The following is a 20,364-nucleotide window of genomic DNA, read 5'->3' on the forward strand; positions in this document are numbered from 1 at the left end:
ATCGGCTGCAAACTCTGCTTTGTCCCCAAAGGAAAAGAGGCTGGTCTGGTGGGAGCAGGTTTTTGTGCATACCTGTAACCTTACCATACCTGGTCCTCCGTCCTCTCGTCTGTAAGGTGCTGGGCTCCATCAGGCGATTTCCCAGATTCCTCCTGACTTTAGGAGCAGGGGCTGGGGTTCTGCACGCACCCCCCTGCCCCCCCGATGAAGGGTTGGCTCCCTGATGCTCTTGGGGCCGAGGTGAGACGCTGCGCCCACAGCTCCGGTGTCGCCCAGATCGCTCAGGGAGGTGTTTGCAGAGAGAGGCCGGGTGGGGATCACTTGCTCATTGGCAGGCAAGTCCGTGAGGGGCCCCCAAGGCAGTCAGGGGGAAAACAAGTACAGCAGCCTTGATTCTGGGATGCTCCCTGCCCTCCTCCCCCACCCCGGGCCGCCCCCACAGGAACCAAACTGTGTATCTCAATCCTAGAATGTGAGGAATGTGCCAGAGCCTGCTAGGCATGGAGCAATCTGCAGAGAGGCAGGGAGGAGCTCTGCTCCCTGGTCAGAGGCCTGACAGAGCAAGGACTATGGGTCCTGAGGGCTGGGCTGCCCCTCCCACCCTCCCTGGGCCTCCTGCTGCAGCTGGATATCAAAGGCTGCTTTGTGCACTGAACTGGGGTTTGGTCCTTCGTGTGCCAGGGAGGAGGCGGGAGGAGGGACACCGTTGGGAGGCTGTCCCCTCCCAGCTCTTCTGGCTGGTGTTCCCAGGGGCCTTGGCCTGGGGAGGATGATGCACACATGGGTGGCTGCTTCTGTATTCCTGGGGAGCCGAGTCTGTCCTGGGGCCCAGGTGAGTCTCCTGGGGGGCCCGGGCCCGTGGCTTGGCTGAGGTGGTTGGTCCAGTGAAGGCTCAGGGATCTGCTGGGTTGGGGAAGCTGCTTTTCCCAAGACGGGGAGATGGCCGTGCTTTCTGGCTCCCTCTCCTCCGTCCCTCATTCAGTATTTGCCGTTCCGATTTTGTGAGAAGGGAGTTGAGCCTGGGAAGCTTCTACTTTTCCTGAAGGGAGAGGCTTTGAGCTCGCTCTGTAGGGAGCCAGAGCTGCTCTTGGCTGCCGCTTGCAGGGTGTGACTAACCCCTTCCGTCCTTTCTTCCCAGGATTCCCTAGGTCAGGAAGAAACCTCAGGCAGCGAGTCTCTGGGGCCCATGCGTGGTCACAAATTTGGCCTCCGTCCCACAACCCTATTTTCATCAGGGTCGCTGTTACCTGAGAAAAACAGGCAATTTCCTGCCTCCTACCTATTACAGAGTGATACATTTTTTTAAAGTTTGTTTATTTACTTTGAGAGAGAGAGAGAGAGAGAACTGGGGGGAGGGGCAGAGAGAGAGAGAGAGAGAGAGAGAGAGAGATTGAGAATTCCAAGCAGGCTCTGCACTGTCATGGCAGAGCCCGATGTGGGGCTCAAATTCACAAACTCGAGCTCATGATCTGAAGAGAAACCAAGAGTCACTTAACCGACTGAGCCACCCAGGTGCCCCTGATTTCTTTCTTTCTTTTTCTTTCTTTCTCTCTCTCTCTCTCTTTCTTTCTTTTCTTTCTTTCTCTCTTTCTTTCCCATTCTTTCTTTCTTTCTCTTTCTTTCTTTCTTTCTTTCTTTCTTTCTTTCTTTCCCTCTTTCTTTCTCTCCCCCCCCCCCCTTTCTTGGTACATCTTGAGACCATGGAGAGCTGTTGCTCTGTGAAATTGTCAAGTCGTCTGAGACTTGACATTAGGTGACCAACCATCCCAGTTTGCCTGGGCCCGAGGGCTTTCTCAGGATGCAGTCAGTGCTAAAAGCAGGACAGTCCCAGGCAACCAGCGTGGTTAAGTCACCCCAACGCAAGCTTCTTGCTTCTTTTCAGAGCAAGGCCAAGGTGGGGCCCTGCCATCTGGGGTATGGCATTTATCAGGATGTGTGGCAGCTTTGAGGGAAGCTGGCAGAGTCAGGGAGGACTTACTTGGGAAATAAGAGAGCACCATGCCAAGGAATCATTCCTAACCCTTGTTAGGATTCCATGTCTTCCAGAAGTACCACGTGATTCCTTGGAAGGGGAGCCCAGGAGGACCCCGAGCCAAGGCAAACAAATTCCCAAATGATGCCCGTAGCACAAAAGACATGATCTTTAGCTGTGAAAACATTTTGTTTCTCCAGACTTCTAAGGTTTATAAACTGTTCGGATCCTTCCCCTAAGTCCTGCTGCCATTGTACCCCATGGGAACAGACAGTGAACGGAGTGTGGGGGCACAGGAAGGATCACTGGTCCCCAAGCCAGTGATCCAGAGCTGACTCAGCCTACCTTTAACTGGGCAGGCATCATCAGGGTTAATCGCCTGGTCTTTGAGGCCAAAGCGTCCGGGTTTGATCTTGGTTCTTTGACTTGCCTTAGCAATTTACTCAACCTCTCTGTTTCAGTTTCCTTGTCTATAGGTTTGTGATGTAATTATGCATTCCCCATAGAGCTGTGGTAGGGATTAAGCCTACATGTGAAACACTTAAACTGACCTGGCCCACGGTTAATTAAGCACAAGAAATTAACCACATATTAATTACATTTCTATGACCCTAACATACCAAGCTCTCTCTCTAGGTCTTTGTTTGCTCATCTATAGGATGAGGCGTTGTAGGCTCGGCCTGCAAAGGAGCCCTAGGGAGCTCTGCTCCTGCTCTCTGACCCTCAGGTTCAGCTGGAGCAGCTCTGCCTCTGTCTGACACCCTGTCCTCAGCCCAAGATTTCAGGTACAAGAATTCTGTGGCCCCAAACCAACCGACACTGAAGAAAGCATCCTCAGAATTCTTAGGACCTTATTGACCAGTTGTTTTATTGTTTCACCTGAATTGTGACATCAGTAAGTGGTTGGGATCCTGAATCCACTAGTTCGCCAAGAGTCAACCTGCTATGTACTTTATTGAGGCTTTTCGTGCCATTTTCCAAACTGTTTTCTGTGCTTGTCGGGGACTTTCCCTAGGGAGGATGATATGGCTGTTGTAGGTCTGGGGACTGTTGATATAAACATCGCCTTTTCGGCCCCCCATTTATCCCGGAGACATGGAACAAGGTATGCGACACATCCTGGAGCGACTCTGTAGTTCTGTGACTTTGGGCAAGTCTCTTGCACTCTTCAAACCTTGGTTTCCCATCTATAACCTGGATCTAATGGTACTATCTATCATACGGAATTTTTGGTGAGGATTAAATCAGGTAACTCATCTCATGGGTTAAGTACAGGGGCTGGGTTCTGATAACCCCTCAGTAATTGTGGGCTGTTTTCTTGTTCACTAGAAAAGACTATTCCCACAACCCTTGTCCCTAACTCCTGGCTCCACAGTGGCCCTGTTTCTGGCTGCTTCTGCCATTACAGCTGTTTAAGGGGGAGCAAAGAGCAAAGGCCAACAGTCCTCAGGGTGAGGGAGGCAGGAAAGGAGAAGGCTCTTGGTAGCACTGAGCTCTGGACCGATGCCTCGCCGGCTTGCTGGGGTGTCACACAGTGAGGAGTGTTGGCTCTGGCGACCCCAGGTGATATGTATTCTCACACATGGGCTCTGCCTGAAGCGTCTGTTCCCTGTGACGTTTCTCATTTCCTCACAAAGGTCTCCCGATTGCACATGCTGGTTCTGGTCAGTTGCCGTCTTGTCTGACTTCCTGGACCCTTGGGTATTCTTGCCACAGTTTAATAAATTATAGTTGCTCCCTTAGGAGCCCGGAGCAAGTCATGTCAAAGTTCATCAATCTAAAAGCTCCTAGCACTGCCCCCTTATCTTCAACACATTCTTGAAGAAATTTGGCAGCCTTACACTCTGAAACGGAGGATGTGAGAGAGAACATTTGCCTACGTTGATCATTGGTGGTTTTAACTTTCAACATTTTTGGTAGACGTGAATCATGAGTATAATAATAGGAAACTGAGGGAGAATGCTGCCAATAGTAAATGATGCTTCGTATTTGAACTTTAAAAAGCTTGTGAGGCATTTCGAACTTACTCATAATAGAGAATATCAGAACAATAAACCAACCGTCTAGCTTTAGCATGTTTTGAACATTATACCATATTAGCTTCAGAATATCTTTATTTTATTCTCTTACTTAAAAAAAAAAAAACGTTGCAGACACAAGTAGGGTCTCCTGGTAGTTCTCTCCTAGTCTCATTTCCCTCCCCCACCCCTCCCTAAAGTTAATTACTTTCATTAATTCAGCGGTTTCGTGCTTTTAGTACATGTCCATGTACCCGTAATCATTGCAAAGAATTTCTTCCGCAGATTTTGATACTTAAACAAAATGATAGCATCGTGCAACTTCTTTTTTCCCTCTTCCTCAACATTGGGATTGGAGATATGTCCGTGGAGATAGATGTAGCTGTAGTTCTAATTCGATACTTGCCCCAACCAGGACAGAGTAGGCTTACATCATAAAAAACTTCTGGTGCTGTGACTGTCAGGTCAAAGAAGGAAAAAGTACGTAGGTGGGGGGAAGAAAGCACGCAGGGCCACACTTGCTTCTTAAAGTCGGGGTGGTGGGTAAGAGCAAGGAGGGGAGAAGTAAACACAGATGCTTTTGTCCAGCAAGTTTCTGGAAGGGAGATGCTTCCAGATTAGAGACTTCAGAGCCCTGAATTCCCAGTTAGGGTTAAGGTAATGGTGGCAGCGAGGTCCGCCGCCAGTGATCTGGATGGCCTCTGACTCTGCTGCTAACTCGCTATGTGACCTTGGTAAAAACACTGCTCCTCTTTGGGCCTTAGCTTCTCCACGGTAAAATGAGGAGTAGAGCTACATCATCTCTCAGATCCCTCTGTCTATTCGCTTTTCTATCATGATTGTCTCTTCCTTACTTTTATCCTTCGTATTCAATTCGTCAAGATGCTTTCTCTTTCCTTACTTGATTCACTGTATTCCTTCACTTCTCATCTGCCCAGATCACAGTCCACAGTCTCACGCTTTATGTTCCCTATTGCCATTCAAGCTGCCCTCCCCGCCTTTTGCCTTTTCTTCTCCCTGTCCTTCTTGTGCTACCCCCCCCAAGGTAGAGTTTCCAATTTTGTTTTGCCATCCCCAGGCTCAAGGTTCCCTTCATGGCTCCCTATTGCTCGCCGTTTCTATTCTGCATTTCTCTCCCTCTCCTAGCCCTACCATATCTATCAATTTTAGCCCCATGGTCACTGACTTCTCTGGTATGTAACGACTGGTTTCTGCTCTCTCATGTGTATGCAGAGCTCATTCCCCCTTATCCTACTGATCTCTTTGCTGATAGCCTTGCTATCACTAAACCTAACAAGAGAATGAAAAAGAAACTGCAGACTTGGAAATAATACATGAAAACCATGTATCTGATACTTGTATCCAGAACATAAAAAAAAAAAAAACAAACCCTTATAACTCAGTGATAAGAAGGTAAATAATCTAATTAAATGGAGCAAAGTTTATAAAGATACTTCCGTTCAGAAAATATATGGATGGTTGGGAATGCACACTGGTGCAGCCACTCCGGAAAACAGTATGGAGGTTCCTCAAAAAACTAAAAAGGGAACTACCCTACGACCCAACAATTGCACTATGAGGCATTTATCCAAGGGATACAGGTGTGCTGTTTCGAAGGGACACATGCACCCCCATGTTTATAGCAGCACTATCAACAATAGCCAAAGTATGGAAAGAGCCCAAATGTCCATCAATGGATGAATGGATAAAGAAGATATGGTGTATATATATATATATATATATATACAATGGAGTATTACTTGGCAATCAAAAAGAATGAAATCTTGGGTGGGAGGGAGGGGAGGGTGGGTGATGGGTACTGAGGAGGGCACCTTTTGGGATGAGCACTGGGTGTTGTATATGGAAACCAATTTGACAATAAACTTCATATATTGAAAAAAAAAAGAATGAAATCTTGCCATCTGCAACTACGTGGATAGAACTGGAGGGCATTATGCTAAGTGAAATTAGTCAGAGAAAGACAAAAATCATATGACTTCACTCATATGAGGACTTTGAGAGACAAAACAGATGAACATAAGGAAAGGGAAACAAAAACAATATAAAAACAAGGAGGGGTACAAAACAGAAGAGACTCATAAATATGGAGAACAAACTGAGGGTTACTGGAAGGGTTGTGGGAAGGGGGATGGGCTAAATGGGTAAGGGGCACTAAGGAATCTACTCTTGAAATTATTGTTGCACTATATGCTAACTAACTTGGATGTAAATTTTAAAAAATAAGATTAAAAAAATTGTTTAAAGCAAAAAAAATAAAAATAAAAATAAAATCATGAATGGGGGAAGAAAAGAAAATATATGGATGGCAAATAAGAACATAAAAATGTTCAACACCATTAGTTATTGAGGAAATGTAAATTGAAACAATGAGATAAAACTGCATACCTATGGAAAGGCTAAATTTAAAAAGAAGATAATATCAAGTGTTGGTGAGGGTATGGAGCAACTGGAACTCTCTCACACTGCTGATAGGAATGCAAAATGGTGGCCATGAACTTACTCCTTCGAGATGGACTTACCTCACAGGCATTCAACATCCTTAGGCTGTTGTTTCTTTTCATGCAGTCTTACAATCAGGACAAAGCTTGCTGGAACCAGGTGCAAATGAATAAATTTGACAATGTGGGGATGCTGGTGGCCAGAGAAGAACAAATTCCCATAGAGGGGCAGCAACCACTGGGCTCCAGCTGACTGCTGTCACATGAGGGCCCTGAGCTACAGATCTTCCAGTTTTCAAAGCGAAGCCAAGCATCTAGGCTATGTAGAATATCCCAGTTTCTTTTTTTTTCAATGATCAATATATGTTTTACTTTATTTTATTTTTATTTATTTTTTTATACAATTTGTTGTCCAATTGGTTTCCATACAACACCCAGTGCTCATCCCAACAGGTGCCCTCCCTCCTCAATGCCCATCACCCACTTTCCCCTCTCCCCACCACACCCCCCATCCACCCTCAGTTTGTTCTCAGTATTTAAGAGTCTCTTATGGTTTGCCTCCTTCCTTCTCTGAGAGTATCCCCGTTTCTAAATGTTGTCAAGGAATTCAAATTTGAACTTTAAAAAATTCACTGTTCTGGGGGTTGGGAGGAGGAAAAGAAAAGAGACGACCAAAAAAAGAACAAAAAAAGAAAAAAAGATGCTTGTGGGTTTGTTATAGTCTCTGGCTTCTAGTCAATCAGTTTTCAGTGTCTCAGAGTAGAGAAGCAGGCCGCCACTCCAAGTGTTTTCCTGGGACCAGCAGGAGCTCCACTAGGGAGCACATTAGACAGGCAGAACCGTAGGCTTTCAACCTAGTTGAGACAGAATCTAAATTTTATCAATATCCCCAGGCAATTCATACACACATTCAAGTTTGAGAAGCACCAGTCTAGGTGTATGGTTCCCAACACTGGGCCAAATTAGAATCACTTGGAGAACTTGAAAGAATGTCTATGACTGGGCTGCACTAGGAAGCAAGTAAGTCAGCATTTCTGGAGATGTGGCCTAGGCACTGCTATTTTTAAAAACCCATCTGAGTGATTCAAGTGGGCAGTCAGAGTTGAGAAACACTAACTTAGATCAGTCTGACATTTATGAGTGGCAAAGTGAAGCCTCGGAAAATGGATGGGTGAAATGTCTTGCCCAAGGTCATTAGCTAGGGTGTGGGAGAATCTGATTTGTGCTCAACCTCATATCTCACAATTCCCAAGCCTGTGGCTTTTTGCTACCGTTACCTTTGGTTCCTGGGAGCAGAACCACAAAATACTCTTGTTCAACGATAGCTCGATAGCTCATGACTGCCAGCCTTCCAGCTAAGTTGCTTTCAGCACTGAATGCCTAACAAGATGGACTGGATGAAAGGCTGTGAGCTGACGGGCCCCTCCTTCTGCCTATTCAAACCCAAATCCATTTCATTCTCCCTATACATCACCCCCAAATGTGCTAACTGCTCCTGCTATGAAGAAATGGAAGGTCCTCCACCCGAGCCTCAAAATCTTGCTGCACAGGCATGGAGTGGAGGCCAAGACCCCTGGCAGCAGTGTGAGAATCTGGGTTCGGCACCAATCAGCAGTGAGTGGATGGAGTGTGATTGCTGGTCCCTTATCACTCTTGGGCTGCATCAGTAGAAGAACAGGTCCAGAATGGGAAGCTGGTAGGTCTACTTGAGCCTGACCTAGCACCGTTTTACAGTTGAAGAGACTGGGAGAATTAACTGAGTGTCTCCCACAGAGTGGTTGAGCCAAGATTCCTAACCCCTCTTTCCAGGAGAAGGTAGTGCTCATAATATGCTGATCCCATGGGATAGTCCTTGAGCAGTTTCGCGGTCAAAGGAACAGAGTAACCACACAAGTAATGTGTCGATGAGTTCTCTTGTGTTTTCGGGATACCACGAAGGAGGCCCACATTTCCCAGTGATACTTGTGAAAATGTCCTTCTATTCTTTTATAACCATTGCCCCATGCTTTATGGCTGTATTCGCTTCTCTTTTCAACTCTCTGCCATCAAAATACCTCCTTCCTAACCCTAGCCTATGCCATGACCCTCTTTCTTCTCCTTTCACTCCAATTCTACAGCTGCGAAGACAGGAACATTTTGGAGATCTCATACAGGACTCTAGTGGGCAGACAGTCTGGGGACCATCGTACATTTCAGGTCCATGACGACCATGCATGCCTCAGTCATCTCCCTAATGACACCACTCTGTCTTGCTCTGCTCTAACACTTCTGTGATCCACCCATGGACCTCAGATCTATAATGACCTTGAAGGCTCAACACAGAATGAGCATCTTCAGGGTACTCAGCCAGGGGACCCAGTCTGACATGTGAGCACGAATCTGTTCTGTTTGTTTATTTAAAAAAAATTTTTTTTAATGTTTATTTATTTTTGAGGCAGAGAGAGACAGAGCATGAGCAGGGGAGGGTCAGAGAGAGAGGGAGACACAGAATCTGAAGCAGGCTCCAGGCTCCGAGCTGTCAGCACAGAGCCCGACGCGGGGCTCGAACTCACAGACCATGAGATCATGACCTGAGCCGAAGTCAGAACCTCAACCGACTGAGCCACCCAGGCGCCCCTGTTTATTTTAAATAAAACAGGGGCACCCAGGCCACTGCAGGATTGAGGGAGCGTGTGTGACAGGTCTTTGATAACAGTTGAGTACTAAATAATTACAAGGTAATGGTGCAAGCAGTGAGAATTCTTCCATGCCACCAGCCCTGGAGAAAAAATTGTCACTTGACAAGGACTTACAGTCCATGCTTCTGTCTTGCTTACACCCACACAAATGATCTTTCACTTGCTCTCCTCCAGGTAAAGAAACTCCTTCCAAGGATCCAACCATATCGAGTGAGGTTATAGCCTCATCTGAAGACAAGGAAAAATGTTTCCTGTCCCAGAATATGACTCCAGGTATTTAAACCCTAAAGAGAAGCCCTATTTGTTGAAACAAATATTATCCATGTCGAATACCCCAGTAACCTCCTTATGTCTCCCATCTGCAAGCTCCCTTCCTCTTATCCTTTCTAGGCACCACCACAAAATGCATCGTTGTGGGCATGGCCTTGACTATGACATTCACTTGCTCACAAATCTTCCGGTGCTCTCTCCATTGCCTGCAGGATTAAGTTAAAGCTTCTCAGGCTGACACTCAAAGCTCTTCACGATCCAGCACGTATTAGGAGCTCCATATATATTTGCTGTACTAAAGAAAGTATATCATCATCAGGGACCATTTTTGAGGGCAAGTCGTGTGTCAAGCATGTGCTAAGTGATCGCGTCTCATTCTCACGTGCTCACCTCTAGGAGGTGCCGCCAAACTCCCCATTGCAAAGGTGGCAGAGTCCCAGAGAGAAAGGCAACTTCGCCACCACTGCAAAGCTAATAGGTGATGAGAAAAGCAATCAAACCTGGGTTCTTGTTCATAACCACTGTGCTTCATTGCCGCTCCAAGCACGTGCTCCTGTCTGGCATACGAGTGTTAGATTTGCGAAAAAGATTTGCATTATGAATGTTACAAGCGACGTGAACTAGGTAAATGGATATTGCTTACTTGTCATTACGGGTTCTTTATTTTTACTATTATTATTTTTTCAATTCTGTCCAACTGCTGGGCTGACGATGAGAAAAACCTTGCCCTTTCTTGTTCTTGTGTCGGTCTGCTTATTTGTCTGTCAGCCTGGGCCATCCTGGGAAAAAAGGTAACTTGCCATCTGTTGTTTCCTGAAGGCAGTGGAGTCAGCATTTTGCCTTCTCAGTGCATGAAGGCCAATGAACAGAGGGTACGTGTAGGTGAAATTTATCCAACCGGGGCTGGTCTCTTCCATCTTTCAGTGTTTTCCTCCAGGATGCTGTTTCCAGGAAAGTCATGGAGTGAGAAGGGGACACTTTGCTCCAGCGGCCAATCTCTCCTTTATGCAGAAGAGGCGTAGACAAAATCAATCAGATACATTAGCATGATTAAACGACCAGTTTTCAGAAAGATTTTTAAAAAATGACAAAATGCACTTCATACTAACACTGGAGTGAACTTGATTTATTCCCCGGTCTGGTCATGCTGAGGGCACTGTAGGATCCCAGACAGGAGGTTCTCACGGATGGCTCTCACCTGTTGGGATCTCAAAAGCAGTTTGCTTATTTAAATCCAGTCTTTTGAGTGACATATCCACGGATCCATAAGCAGGGCAAGGAGATCCCCACTGAAAGGACTGTCATTGGTTCGGGGCTATTGCAAGAGATTCTAGAAGGGAGTTTGGGTCAGGCTTTGGAAGGACAGGAGCGATGGGCTTGGCAAAAAGGCATCCCAGAATCAGTCAGAGTCAAGGTTGATTACAGGTGTGACAAGATGAGAGCAGAGAGATCAGGAATTGCTGTAGCACTGGGGTGGGGGTGGGAAGTTTGTGAGGGTCAAGAGCCAGAGCTTAAGGTGTTAAGTGAGTATTTGCTCTGTTGGAGGCCCTGAACAAAAAGCTTTATATGCATAATCTCATTTGTAAGCCTTTTAAAAGCTGTGTGAGATAGATTATTCGTTGGACAAGTCATTTTGCTAGTGAGAAAAGTCAAGTGTAGAGAGGTAATTAACTGTTAGGCATGGCAGTTAGCCAGCTCGGAGCCCAGCCGTGAGCCCAGGTCTGTGTGACTCCGCCTCCCTGGGCTTCGCCTCCTGCCTCCTCCGAGAGGTCAGCGCGCTGATCAGTGAGGCTACCAGAAGACTGGATCCGCTCGGCTGAAGATGGACGGCTTGGATGAGATTAGATCGCAGGCCAGGGAGGAATGGAGTGGAACACACATCCACCCGCAGTTCATACCAATGTCAGGTCAGTTGGGCATATCCTGTTGGAGCCGATCGGCAGCCACAACATTTTCAGGACTTCTAGTTTAAAAATGGGCCTCTTACAGGTAGGATTCCAGGCTGCCTTGTGTTACCCAGGTCAGCATGAGAGGGGCCGTCTTTAAAGTGCTCAGGGATTTGCAAAGTCCCTGCAAGTTAGGCTTAGAAGAGAGACCTCCATGGTTATGCAGTCCAATGCCTTTTTGGCTCCTTGCGTTTGCTAATTATTAACAAGATGGCTACTTATTGTCTAAAGAAGGCATGTGGCAAAGTTCGGTTCTAAGATGAACCTCCTCAGGGTGACCTTTCCTCACAACACTATTCAAAGGCATACCTCAGCCTCCAAGTGCTTGGTCCCTCTGTCTGTTCGCCTGATTGCGTTCAGTTTGTAGCACTTTTCTCCATCTGAAATTACTGTGTTCACCGAATGGGTTACTTGCCTAGAATACAAGTTCTGTGAGAACAGGGACCGTATCTATTTTGTTCCTGTGATACCCCAGCGCCTGAAGCAGCCTCTGCTCACAATAGTGGTTGAATAAATGTGCATTTTGAAGAAATTAAAGGTAGACTTTAATACATTACCAGTTACCCTGACAAACATTAATAGAAACATTATTAGAAAGAAATGGTTTAGAGAAAAACGTATGGTGTATGCATAGTATATGCATAGTATATAAAGTACCTAATATCTATGACATATCATACATTTGACATATTAATACATTTCCCTATGAATGGATAAGTTGATATTTGTGCAAAACTTTCACAGATCATTCACAGGAGGCAATATATGTCTACCTGTTTGTGTCGGCACTCGGTGCCAGGCAGCGTAGAAATATACCTTGTTCAAAGCAGGAATAACCAACGGCAACTCCTGGGATTCCAGAACATGCTGGGGCTTCAGCCTTTTCTTTTTCTTTTCTGCCTTGGGGGACATTTTTCAAAAGGTGCTCAGAAGATTGTTAGGTAGTTAGGAGTACTTGTAATCTCTAATTAATGAGGATACCAATTTAAGGTTTAGGTGTGGGAAGCATTGAGCCTCATCTAATTCTTTCTTCCCTTTTACCGCATTTCCAGCCTGACCTGATTGCATTTCTCTCTCTCTTCTCTTTAAGATCTGACCCTCTCCTTCAGTGTGAAGAGCCGCTCCAGGAGGTGTGTAAACGGCCCCCTGCAGGAAGCAGCCAGGAGGCGGCTCTGGGCGCTGGAGAATGAGGACCAGGAGGTGCGTGCACTGTTTAAGGTGAGCTTGGATGGAGGGGTGCAATTCTGAGCCTGCCTTGTGTTCGTCCGGCCGCTGCAAGGTTCACCAGCACCTGGGACAGCGCCGGGAACAAAGTAGGCCCTCAAGAACAGGGCTGACTGAAGGAAACAATGAATGAAAATGTACATATTTTCTGCCCAACAAGAATAGGCAGCACTCCGAAGCTGGCGAGGAGTTGCAGAATCAGAGAAAACGGTTTCAAATCTGACACTGTTATTTGTTTGACCTTCTACAAGTTACTTACCTGTGTAGGATGGGAATCGTTGAGATGTCTATCAAGTATACTTTAAAAAAAATGAAATTAATTTTTTTAATTGGAATTTTATTGTTTTTTATTGTGATAAAATATACATAACATAAACTCTCAACTTTAAATATTTTCAGTGTGTAATTCGGTGACATTAAGTGCACTCACATTGTTATGCAACGATCATCACTGTTCATTCCAGAACTTTTCCATCATCCCAAATGGAAGCTCTGTACCTACTAAACAATAACTCTCCTCTGTCCCCTTTCCTCAACACTGGTAACCAATAAGTATGTATTTTTTTAAATTACCAAAATTTCCAATCAAAAATTAGTAACTATACATTTTAGAATGGGAGGGAAAAAGGCATTGAAGTAAAAAACCAATTCGTCCTCTTTCATAGTGGGTAGCTAGTATCTTCAGCTGTTACACCAAGGAAGAAGGGTATGACCAAATTATTTACAGCTTAGGAGGGACTTACTAGGAGAGCCAAAGTCAGAAATGGTTAAAAATTGTTACAACTAGAGGAGGGATAAAGAGAATATTACTTTATGTAATAAACTAATATGTTCTAGTTATTTTTACAGTCCCTGAATTAATTTGATACAAATTATAAAGGGAAATGTGTTCTATTAATCTGTCACGTATAAAAAAAAAAGAAAGAAAGTGTTTGGTTTGTTGGAAGGAGTCAGTGAGTCAGTATCCGTAGAGAGCTTGGCTTTGCTTGGGTGGTGGTATATACTCCATAAATAGTAGATAAATTATAAATAGTAGTGTGCTTTTTTTTAATTTCCAGAATTCAGAAACTTGGAGGCACGAGCTGCTAACTGGCACCATAGTTTTTTTAAAATTTGAGTCACTCTTGGCGTGGGCAAGAGCTGGGTTTGATTGAGCCAGGGGGTCTGCTGGGTTGAGGATTGAGCCAGGCAAACTTGTGTGCCAGAACTGAGACCTGGAGTCAGCCGGATCTCAGCTCCAGCCAAGGTGCCACGGCACACACACAGGTGACCATGGGCAGATTGCTTAACCTGTCTGTGCCTGGCCCTTGTTGACGTGGAGAGGGCCATTTTCTATTAAATCTGAGGTGCCATTTGATTCTAAAACGCACCAACATCTTACATACCTCAAGGGAAGAAAAGAAATACGGCCAATTAAGTATGATGCCGTGCTTCCTTCTCTGTTGTTTCAGAAATGATCAAATGTGGGGAAAGTGCATCTTAGAATGTATTCAGTAGTGTAATCATACTCTTTTCGCAGGGTTATTGTGAGTAAATGAGGCAATGTTCATAAAGATCTTTGTGAGGTGCCTGACAATTGCTGAATCTCCCAGAAATCAATTTTTATCTAGAGCCCATTCCCTGGGCAACAGGATCGACATCCTCCAAGGATCTGGGGACTCCTGGGGCCTGGTATGGGAGAACCCCAGCGTTTTGACTTTGTTGTTCTCTCTCCTGTCCTCTTCTCTTCTAGCCACAGGGTAGATATCCTCTCTTTCTATCCTCTTCTTTCCACAGGGTTCTCCCAGAACAGCATTCCGGGGGTTGATCTTTGATGGCAGGACCTGGCTTGGGGGAGAAAGGATGTTCTGGCCATCCGTCCTTATAGTCCACTCTAGAAGCTTGGACAAGAAACAGAAAAAGATTTTAAGGGAACACCAAGTCTGCATAGTGGTTCAGGCCTGTTTTCTCAGTTATTAAAAAAAAAAAACTGGGGTAGGGGAGCATGCAAACTGGCCTAGCACAGCCTTTCTGGAGGGCAGTTTGGCCCCCGCGTTTTAGGATTGAAAACATGAATGCCTGCATTCCCAAATGCACATCTCAGAATAATTTGCGTCAAGACTATCAAAGATGTGTACAAAGATTTAACTCTAGGATGGTTATCACGGTACTGTTTAGGATGGTAAGAAAATTAAAACAACTCAAATGTCTAACCATAAGGCAATGTTAAGAATTAATTATATTAATGTAGCAATGACATATGTAACCATTAAGAAGAATGCAGATTATTTAACGACAAGGGAGCTGGTTCACAAAATCTTATTTAGTTACAAAAGATTACAAAACAACTTACATAATGTAATTCTACTTATATAAAAATAGTTACTTCCAAACTCACGGAGAGGAAAAAGGATTCAGAGTTAATACGCAAGGGTGTTAACATCGATGATCTCTAGGAGGGCGGATTGTGGATGATTTTTGTTTTTGTGTAATTTGGTTTTTCTGTCAGCTTTATGAAAATACTCATTAGACATAGATTCACAATCAAAGTTTCTTTCAAGGTGCCTTCTATTATCTATCCTTCCCCTTCCCTTATACACCTTTTTTTTTTTTTAACACAAAAGGTATTCTTTGCACCTTGCTTTCTTTCTGTTGTGGCTGTTGTTCCATCTAGCAGCATATATTTGGAGCTGTGTCAGAGCACCAAGAATTTCCTCATTCTTTTTTATGGCTGAGTAATATCATAATATTCCATTGCGTGGATGAATCATAATTCACCAGTCTCCTATTGATGGACATTTAGGTTGTTTCCTTTTTTTTTTTTTTTTTTTGGTGATATAAAAACAAATCAATGCCACAATCAAGAAATTCATACGAAGCATTTTGCGTGTCTATGAGATCATTAACAAGACACTGTCACCCCAGGTCTTCTCACTGTTCTCTTTACCCAGGACCTCTCAGCCAGGTTGGTGGGTATCCAGTCCCAGAAGGCTCAGTTCCTCATCACCTTCAAGACCGTGGAGGAAATCTGGAAGTTTTCCACCTACTTGAACTTAGGTATGATGTGGAGCAGGCAGGTGGAGGACGTAACTACATCAAAGTTCAGCCAATATGTAGGGCTTGACATTAGGGAATTGGCCTGGCTCTGATAACTGAAAGAGGTTAGAGCCCTAACGTGGATGGTTAACTTTTTTTTTTTTTTGATTTTTTTTTTCAACGTTTATTTATTTTTGGGACAGAGAGAGACAGAGCATGAATGGGGGAGGGGCAGAGAGAGAGGGAGACACAGAATCGGAAACAGGCTCCAGGCTCTGAGCCATCAGCCCAGAGCCCGACGCGGGGCTCGAACTCACGGACCGCGAGATCGTGACCTGGCTGAAGTCGGATGCTTAACCGACTGCGCCACCCAGGCGCCCCGGTTAACATTTGAAATGTCACAAACTACCTGGAACTAAATCTAAAGCAAATATTGACTACTACCTTCAAATGCTATGTGCATTTCAGGAAGAGACTACTTTCTCAGATAATCAAGCAACTGGCAGGAAGTTCTTAGTGATCTACTAAATTCAAAGGACTGGGAGAGATACAGATTGATGGTTTCGGAAAAAAAAAAGGAAACCAGTCTTCAGTAAGATCAGAGTAGCTGCTCAGAATAGTAAAGCTCTGGATACTGTAGCCCACGTTTTTGGAAAAGGGTCAAAGAAAGGGATGGGAAGTTATCTGCTAAAGGGGACTCAGATTGCAGGGTTTTCTAGGAAATGACCTTGTGGAGGGAGGGAGGGGTCAAGATGGTTCTTGGCTAGAAGGTATAGCTTCTCTCGTAGTCATGGCGACTTTCTGTTCTCCATACTGTGCATCTCCTGTGATCATTTAGAGACCCGCCTCCAGTTTAAAGTGTACTCCGTGGACCAGCAGCATTGGCCTCATGTAGAGCTTGTTAGAAAAGTGGAATCCCAGCACCCCTCCCAGACCAACTGGCCCAGCATCTGTATTTTAATAAGATCCCCAGGTGATTTATGTGCAATTAAAGTACAAGATGCACAATTATAGAAAACACACGAGGCCTAAGCAGGTATAATGGAGAGTCAGAATGGAAAAAAAAAAAAAACAGGTTTTTGCATCTTAAGAAAGAGGAAGTCTCAAACAGAAGCAAAATTTTAACATAAATCATTCACATTTATAGGCGGGTGTGAATTATTACCCATAGTTGCAATTTGCAGAGTTACCAGTCTGGTTTTAACAAGGGAGACCATACTGGGCATGACTGATGGAGAGGGTCAGAGAGGGGATGTTAAAGAAAATCCTGACTCCTTTGTGGGTCATGGACAGCCCACCAGCCACTGCATCATCTGGGACTTTTTGAAACTCAAGTCAGGAAATTTGAAACTCAAGTCAGGAAAACCTGAAAGGGGGTGGTGACCAGGGCCTCCCAGGGTCCAAATTATGATCTTGGAGATTGCTCCATGGATGTATTAGAAAAAGGTAATTAGGTTTGGTGAGCTCATTGTGCATTTATGGTGACCCAAAACATGTTGGAAATGGTAAATATCCTTTAAAAATGACTTGTATTTCCCAACAGATGCTGAGAAGAATCAGTTCACTCTAGAAATTTTCTAGCTACCTCTCTATGCTCTTCTAATGCCAGTTAAATGGGGTCAGGTTGAGGATGGAAGTCCAAGAAGGAACTTCCAAAAGGAGCTTTCTCAACCTTTCCTGGGCTCAGCTAATGGCAGAAATCACGTTGTCCAGGAATCTTGTTGGCTTGATTTCTTAGGCTATGTATCTGCATGTCTGGAACATCTCCTCTTTGACCATAAGTACTGGCTCAACTGCAGATTGGTGGAAGATACAGAGATCCAAGTTTCCGTGGATGAGAAACACCTGGAAACAATATACCTGGGACTTCTGATACAGGAAGGTGAGCTTGGAGTGGGGTGGAATGGGCTTTTATGTGGATATTTATTATCAGCGTCCCTGAAGTAATTAGGATACACAGAGAGGCAAAAATCATTCAAAGGTGAGAATATTCATAAAGAACCCACCTGTTATAATATTACTCCAAACATGTCTCTTGGTTTGACACTGACATCCCATGAACAGCTATATTTGTCAGTCTCACTGATTTTCTGGTGTTAGAACCACTTGGGGAATTTTTAGAAGACGCCCATGCCAGGGCTCCACCAGGGCCAATTAAATCTCCAGAGGTAGGAGCCAGGCTTTGGTATTTTTTGAAAGTTGCCCAGACAATACTAATGTGCATCCGAGAGTAAGAACCCCTTTTTAAAATATATATGATTGGATTGTGAAATAAAATTGCAGATCTTACAAATCCCGCAAGGTTTTATGAAATTGAGGAAAATGGTGTCAGGGAACTTCTTGGAGCACCGGCTGATCTGGTTACAAGGAGGAATCTGAGCAGGGCTACAGCCAATCAGTTAACAACTGATGACGTCACAGACACAGTGAAAAAGCCAGATTTGCATAGAATCTTTTGCAAAATGATGCTGTTTATGATTGCATTGCACAAATCACAATGGAAGGAAAGAATGTCATACTGTGCTACTGTAAAATCTAGTTGCAGAAATTATATTCGCCCAAATCAACTTATTCTTTTCTGGTCCTCAGGTTAAGCAGAAGCTTGCAATTGTAACTGAAATTCTGTTAAATGTATTTTCATTAATTTTTGTTTCATTTTTTTTTTTCAAGGCAAAGTCCCAATTAAACCTGATTCTCACAAATTACTCAGAGCTTATGGTGTCTAATTTAAGTGCCTTCCCTCTCAGTGGCTTTTTTTTCCCCCCTGGTACAGTTCTTCTGGGATGCCAGAGTCTCTCTGGGATGGCTCTCCCTTGGCTGTGTCCTTGACTCCCAGGAAGAAAAGTATTTTGGCTTCTGTTAGAAATGTTACATTGTGTGATAATCCCTTTTCACTTCCTTCTACTCCTTGGAGGGGCTTTTCTCACTATCTACAGGCCACTTCTTCTGCAGAGCCGTGTGCTCTGTGGCTCAGCCGCCTGAGAAGGAAGGGGAGTATCTGACACTTTGGAAGAAGGAGTTAATCTCCGTGAAAATAGTTGAAGGCGGATCCGAGTGGGAGGGCGTGTCCCTGGTGACTGGTCAGCGGGGCCTGGTGCCCGTGTCAGCCCTGGAACCTCTGCCACTCCCTTTCCACCAGTGAGTAGCCACCTACATCTTGGGAGTGGGTCCCAGAGCAGAACTGAGGTCTGCACGGAACAGAGGAGACATGCTTGCCCATATGGGCATCTATGGTGCCCGGGTGGGAAGAAAACCTGGATGGTTTTTTGTCTTTTGTCATTTTTTTTAACGGTCAAAATTTGCACAACTTGATGAAACTGGAGACAACTCAAAATTTCAGATGGACGTTGTACCTAAGAGGAAACCTACTGCCTGGTCTCCAAATGCAATGTTTCTCAGTGTGGGGACTGGGGACCATTTGTATCAGAATCATCTGGGGATTTACTGTAAATTCAGTGCCCCCCTGGCCATCTTCAGACTCTATTAGGATTAGATTCAGGAATTTGCATTTTATATAAGCTCCCTTTGAACGTAAGAGGATGTGTTCCATACTAAAGTTTGAAAATCCCTGCCGGGAGATTGTCACATACCGAGTGACAATATGCATGATCCCAGGCTGTGGACCCTGTGGTTGGCTCTGGCAGAGAATTTGACAGTGATAATGGAAAGGGATCCCTTGTTAGTTATTTCACTGGCCAACTAATCGCAGAGCCAAAAAAATCATCCCGGGCCTGCTGAATTCCTCTCCTTTTCACAGTGCCTAAATGCCCAATAAATGTCGGTCATCATTATAATAGGAATAATAACCATGATACTTACCCATTATCACCCTCATTGTTATTTTAACGGACTATTCTGCTCGCTGTTGTCAGTTTTTTGAAATCTGTGTTTGCAAACCCCGCGTTTCCATTGGCAGATGGTTCCTAAAGAACTATCCAGGAAGCTGTGGCTTTTCCAGGAAGAGGGATTGGACAGGCTCCTATCAGATCGGTATGGCTGAGTTGAAGACGGTATTGTCGGGGAGATCATATCGCCCTGCCTCCTAATTTTATCTGCAAGTTTGGAGTCCATTGATGGGAATTCCTGTTTAGCCTCTGCTGCTCCCTGGACTTGGAGAAAGTGGTTGCTGTCTATAACCTGGGTTTCCTTGCCTGTGAAATGAGAAGTCTCAACCCAGGGCTATTGATACAAATGCTCCCAGGGGCAGAGAGGGCCTGAATGGGAGAGGTAGGGGAGTGGTAGGGACCATAGGGATTTGAAGACATATGGGTGAATAAGCAGCCTGGTGTGGGCCGCATGTGGGCCGCAGGCTGCCTGTTCTCAATCTCTGGTCAAAACGTTTTTCCAATTTCCCTTAAAGTTAGGTGAAATGGGTCTTGAATGTAAGAAGAGTCAGAAGGCCTGGCACACAATGGATATACTCAGTAGATATTTGTTGAATAGAGAAATATTTACATATATGTATATAATATTATGTATTATGTATGCACACAATGGATATACTCAGTAAATATTTGTTGAATAGAGAAATATTTACATATATATAATATTATGTATTATGTATATATGCGTATATTCTAGGTAATCTCTGTACGCATGTGTATGGATGTGAGTACACATAAATACACATACACACATGTAGCTATAAGTATATGTGTATCTACTGGAAACGAACTGTAATGTTTTCTAAGTGTCTGAAATATGATTCCTTTCATCTTCACCCTTAGAGCCCCTCCCCACTCCCAACCAACTTAGCCCAAGTGCAATTTTATAAGCTCTGAG

At 44.5% G+C, this 20,364-nt stretch overlaps 1 protein-coding gene across 2 annotated transcripts in view; it reads left to right on the plus strand.

Annotated features, from left to right (window-relative positions):
• Positions 1-642: 642 nt before the first annotated feature.
• SH3TC2 (SH3 domain and tetratricopeptide repeats 2) overlaps positions 643-20,364 on the plus strand; it is a 49,946-nt gene continuing 30,224 nt past the window's right edge. The window contains exons 1-7 of one of the 2 annotated variants that reach the window (XM_043598359.1): positions 643-832; positions 9,302-9,400; positions 12,434-12,561; positions 15,498-15,603; positions 17,321-17,464; positions 18,519-18,720; positions 19,499-19,572. In XM_043598359.1, the coding sequence (XP_043454294.1) occupies positions 781-832; positions 9,302-9,400; positions 12,434-12,561; positions 15,498-15,603; positions 17,321-17,464; positions 18,519-18,720; positions 19,499-19,572 (805 nt within the window). In that variant the 5' untranslated portion in view covers positions 643-780. The remainder of the gene's footprint in view (positions 833-9,301; positions 9,401-12,433; positions 12,562-15,497; positions 15,604-17,320; positions 17,465-18,518; positions 18,721-19,498; positions 19,573-20,364) is intronic. The other variant, XM_043598366.1, reaches the window with a different exon arrangement.

This window comes from Prionailurus bengalensis, chromosome A1, assembly GCF_016509475.1.
Source record: "Prionailurus bengalensis isolate Pbe53 chromosome A1, Fcat_Pben_1.1_paternal_pri, whole genome shotgun sequence".
In the NCBI taxonomy this organism is placed as follows: Eukaryota; Metazoa; Chordata; class Mammalia; order Carnivora; family Felidae; genus Prionailurus; species Prionailurus bengalensis.